Raw genomic sequence first — 5,000 nt, 5'->3', positions numbered from 1 at the left:
GCAGAAATCTCCTCTGGTCACTGAAACACCACTCAGCGTGTGTGATTCCCTTGTGTCAGGGGGGTGAACTTAAATACACAGTGGGGCCAAAATTTCAAACTTGGACAAAGTCATGGGCCAAAAGACCTGGGAATGAACTGAGGCAGGAAGTGCATTGGGACCTTCAAAATAAGTAACAATAAAGCGAAAAGATTTCCCACACACACAGACACAAACACATGCTGGGAGCCTTACAGGCCTCTGGGGATACACTCCAGGACCAGGTTTTGGCCCCTGAGGGTCGCCACGGAGCTGTGGGCACCGTTGGGCGTGAAGAAGTGCGGCTTCCTCCCACGGATGACATCATTACCTGGAGAGAAGGCGGGACACTGTAGCAGGTGGATGGCAGGGTGTGTGTGTGTGTGTGTGTGTGTACGCAGTCGCTTGCTCTCACTGGGCAGGACATTGAGGGTGACGATGGTCTCCTGCAGCAGGGTCCTGGCGGCGAAGTACTGGGCGTTGCACATGTAGTCGTTGCGGCTGTCGGAACGCAGCAGGTTGGAGAAGTAAAGGTTCCCGTTGAGGCCAATCATCACCCGCTCGTCCTGCGTGATGTGGTTCATCACTGCGGACACAAGGCAGGCCGTGAGCGCCGAGCGCACCGGGGGAAAGCGGCTCGCTGGGACTTGAAAGTTGGCAATACGCAATTTTTCGTCACTGCCAGATTTAATTTGTGCATCTTGCAAGCAAAGAGAAACTCTCTGAGAGAAGAGTGGATCATTTCACTGGCGGGGGGGTTAAGGGGGGCGGAGCCACTCAGAGTGACTGAGGGGGGAAACACTCACTCTTGTCCATCCAGTGGATGCTGGGAGGGGTGGAGCTATCCGGAGGGGTGCAGGGTAGCACCACGCTGTCGCCCTCCTCAAACTCCTTCCACACGATCTGCTGCTGCAGCAGGAGGGGTTGACCTGCAACACAGTCAACGCGTCGTCAACCGCCGCGGTCACCACGGCAACCAGCCTCTGCCAGGTTCCTTTCCCGCCTCCCCCGCCCAACTCCCTTCTACCCCGCTGATGTGAGTGTTTGTCGGTACACACAGGAGGTGAGTCAGCGGTGAGTCAGTGAGGAGGACTCATCCTCATCCTCACACGACAGTTATTCGTGATGGGCTGTTCGCGAATTAACCGGTTCTAAGAGCCGGCTCTTTGAAGTGAACGAAGTGAGTCGGCTCCCGAACCAGAAAACGGGCCAGTCTAAATCCATTTGTGGAGTTGGTGCCGATTTAGAAGGTGTTTTAGTGGAGATTTTGTGCGACAGACAAATGTGAAAAACAATAAATATTAGAAACGGAACAAACCGAATAATAAATGCCTCAATATAAAATAAACACACACATATACATGAACTGAACATTTTTAGCTGAATGCTCCTTTTTGTTTGTTTTGCTAATTTTTATTTTTATTGTGATGTGTTGTTGATGTGATCATGAACATTAGTCATTTATTATGGAACGGTATTTGTTCAGAAATTAATATAAGCAACAGAACAATCAAAGGAGCCGCATGGGAATCAAAAAAGAAGAACGGGATCTCTAAAAAGGGTCAGAATTCCCATCACATCACATCCCATTCATTCATCAGATTGAAGCTGCTAGCAGGCAAGCCAACACCACTTCCTATTTCCGTACATCCACACTTTGTGGGTGTGGCCACTTCCTCTCAATCAGCGTGTGTGTGTGTGTGTGTGTGTGTGTGAACCCACTCTCCACGATGAGCCTGGCGGGCGGGCTGACGGCGGTGCCCAGGCTGTTGGAGACGTAGCAGCGGAACTCGCCATCGTAGTCGGTGAGCGGCCGCTCGGCTTCGGCTCGCAGCGTCCCCGAGCGCTTGTGCTGTATCATGGCGAACACCAGGCCGTCCTTCACCCAGCGGAACCTGCAGCGGTGGGCGGCAGAGCGTAGAGAAGGACGTTTAAGGGCCGAGACAAGAAGTGGAGGATGATCTCATGACTGCGCTAATTGTGTTAGAGAAACATTTGTCGCCACGGCCACCGAGCGTTTTGTGTGTGTGTGTGTGAGTGTGTGTGTTTGCGTGTGTTTGTGTGGGTGAGGGGTGGGGCAGGAAGCGGACAGTGTGGTACATACGTGGGCGGAGGGAATCCGGAGGCCTCGCAGGGCAGCACGATCTCCTCCCGGGAGAAGGCCGTGTAGGAGGTCGGCACCACGGTCAGCACCGGCGGCTGTGGAACTACGCACGTACACACACACACACACATACACACACACACACACACACACACAGAGTCAAAGGAAAACATCCGCTTAGTAGGTTGAAACGAACACAGTGGGTCAGATGTTCTGATCTTCAGCAGGAGACCGTGATGTCATCACATTGATCTCCAATAATCAATATAATGACATCAGCGCCCAGATGGGGTCAGACCACACCCCATCATCTGGTCTTCCCCTACATCAGTTCAGGACCGAGGCTCCCGTGACTACCATCGTTGGCTAGCGTGCTAAGCTAAGTCGTGCTTATGCTACTGACACTAACTGATTCCAACGGTCCGGCTAAAAGCTGCAGGGATCGCTGAATAATTGATCTCTTCTTCTGATTTGGCTCCTCATCAATGAAGGTCCATGAACATCACAATTCAGCAAGACCACATCCTGCTGTTAGCGCTGCGGCTAAAAGATAAGTGCAGGGAAGGAAAAACTTTTTTAATGCCAATGCCTCGCCACCGTGACCGACGGCAGCAGCTGGTTGATAGTTGAAGGTGGCTGTTTACGCTAAGCTAGTTAGCTTCTGGCTGCAAGACACCAGATTATGACAGAGGAGAACTTTGGTTGTCCAAAATGTCCCTTTGTGTCGCACATGAAACAGGTTTTTAGGTAAATGGATTTTTTTTTTTCAAATTTCAAATTTCAAAATAAATTGGGAAATGATTCAAATTAAATTGACATGTTCATGTTTGAATTTCTGTCCTGCCTCCCGTGCGCATTTTGCATGTCGATATGAATGCTTCAGTGCAAGCAAAATCATCAGCACCTCCGTGGTCACCTTAAACCCGTGTGAACGACAGTGAGGGAGCAACATGGCTGGATGACAGCAATGAATGACAGAACAGACTGGACCGGACCGGACCGAACTGGACCAGATAAGACCAGCCCAGACCAGACCAAACTAGACCAGACTGGACTGGACTGGACAAGGTCTGACTGGACTGGACCAGAGCAGTTCAGACCAGATCAGATCTGAGAAGATCGGACAGGACCAGACCAGACCAGATCAGATCAGACCAGACTAGACCAGACCAGACTGGACTGGACCGGAGCAGTTCAGACCAGACCAGATCTGAGAAGATCTGACAGGACCAGACCAGACCAGATCAGACCTGACCAGACCAGACCAGACTGGACCGGACCTAACCACACAAGACCAGGCCAGACCCAATCAGACCAGATCAGATCAGACCAGACCATAATTTACCAGCCCAGACTTCACCAGGCCATCGATCACCATCACAGCTTGAGGTCAGTGTGAATGATGGCGAGAGTCACTTACTGTTCTCCACTTTGTCTGCGAGTCCAGACGGCAGCAGTGAAAGAAGAGCAGAAGAAACATTGAGAAGAGCAGCAGTCAAAGTAGGAGCAGAAGGTGTGGACCTGCTGCTGGAGGTTCACATCACTTTATATCCTCCTCCATCCCCACAGGAGGTCGAGGAGGAGTCAGGACTGGACTTCACCCACCGAACATCAGATTAATAACTTCTCTCTTTCATTAAAGGCCAATCAGGGAGTAGAGGCATTTACATTCAAATACAACAATTTGTCCTGCTGCTTCCTGGTCATGTGACCTGCCAAAAAACGTGTTCATTAATTCCTCTTTGTCTATTCCCACCCACTTAGGCCAAAGAGGGTTTATTTTAACCAGAGCTGAGCTAAATTTAACACAGATTATTATTCTCATTCTTATTCTTATTCTTATTGCAATAATAATAATAATAATGTAGTTTCCCATCTTGGACTCAATAAAGTACATCTATCCATCCATCTATCTATCTAACTTGCAAAGAAATTTTAAAAATTTCAGACTGCAATGCCAGAAATGGCCACAATGATTTGGTAATGCAAGGCATTGACTCGATTTGGGAAAGAAAAGAGGAGTGAGTGAAGTGTTGTGGTGCCAGAGGGGACGCTGTGGAACACTCACAGTTGGGGGGGATAACAAGGGCTCCCTGGGCGAGCGGAGGAGAGGAGGAGAGAAAGGCCAGGGGGAGGAGCAGGGCCAGAAGGGGGAGGTGGCGCCCCCTAGAGCCCGCCCAGCCGCGCTGTGACACACACATCTCTCAGTAATGTCCCATCAAAAGTAACCAGGGACGCCCACACACACACACACACAGACACACTCGAGGAGCTCTGGGAGCCGCTGGAGGGTCAACGCCGGTAAACAAGCAGCTGTGTGTTCAGAGGTGGGTGGAGCTAAGGTCAGCTGACACTCTGGGATCCTTAACCTGCAGGGGAGGGGAAGAAAGAGAAGGAGAGGAAGAGAAGATTGTTCCCATCAAACAATGAAACAAAGCAGTTCTTTACCAGGAAATGACATTTATTGACTGATAATTGTAGTTGGTCCAAGGTTTGAATTTATCTTGGCTGTGTGTGTGTGTGTGTGTGTGTGTGTGTGTGCGTGTGCCTGAGCTATGAGGTCATCAGGATAAAGACAAGATCAGATCAAAGTAGCAGGAAACATCTTCGCTGCTAATGACTTGACAAAGAGGATCCGGAGTGTGTGTGTGTGTGTGTGTGTGTGTGTGTGTGTGTGTGTGTGTGTGTTTCTCGTCTTTTGTTCCGGGCAGCTGACTGTATGCTGACCCCTGTCAGGGGGGCGTGTCAGGAGGTGAAAGTAGGCACAGATGGGACCCTCCGTTCCTCCCCATCCCCCCCACCCCTCCCTTCTCCTTTGTTCCTGTGTTTTGACTCCGCCCCCTCTCAAGCCTCCAATTTTTGGAGGTTTTTCGAGTCA

At 50.4% G+C, this 5,000-nt stretch overlaps 1 protein-coding gene across 3 annotated transcripts in view; it reads right to left on the bottom strand.

The window, feature by feature from the left end:
* The window catches only part of LOC142888495 (neural cell adhesion molecule L1.1-like), a 17,533-nt gene extending 13,045 nt beyond the window's left edge, over positions 1-4,488 (bottom strand). For 2 of the 3 annotated variants that reach the window (XR_012926699.1, XM_076026832.1), the window contains exons 1-7: positions 4,191-4,488; positions 3,543-3,557; positions 2,123-2,225; positions 1,741-1,913; positions 825-947; positions 434-604; positions 235-349 (exon numbers count right to left, since the gene is read on the bottom strand). Coding sequence is in view for 2 of the 3 variants with exons in the window: in XM_076026832.1 (XP_075882947.1) it covers positions 235-349; positions 434-604; positions 825-947; positions 1,741-1,913; positions 2,123-2,225; positions 3,543-3,557; positions 4,191-4,323 (833 nt within the window). In the remaining variant the exon portion in view is untranslated. The remainder of the gene's footprint in view (positions 1-234; positions 350-433; positions 605-824; positions 948-1,740; positions 1,914-2,122; positions 2,226-3,542; positions 3,558-4,190) is intronic. The other variant, XM_076026833.1, reaches the window with a different exon arrangement.
* Between the last annotated feature and the right edge of the window lie 512 nt (positions 4,489-5,000).

Source organism: Nelusetta ayraudi, unplaced genomic scaffold (genome assembly GCF_046127955.1).
Source record: "Nelusetta ayraudi isolate G7.1 ecotype Tasmania unplaced genomic scaffold, CSIRO-AGI_Nayr_v1 ptg000019l, whole genome shotgun sequence".
NCBI classification, from domain to species: Eukaryota; Metazoa; Chordata; class Actinopteri; order Tetraodontiformes; family Monacanthidae; genus Nelusetta; species Nelusetta ayraudi.
The sequence above is the reverse complement of the archived record's forward strand: the minus strand, read 5'-3'. Positions and strand labels throughout refer to the sequence as shown.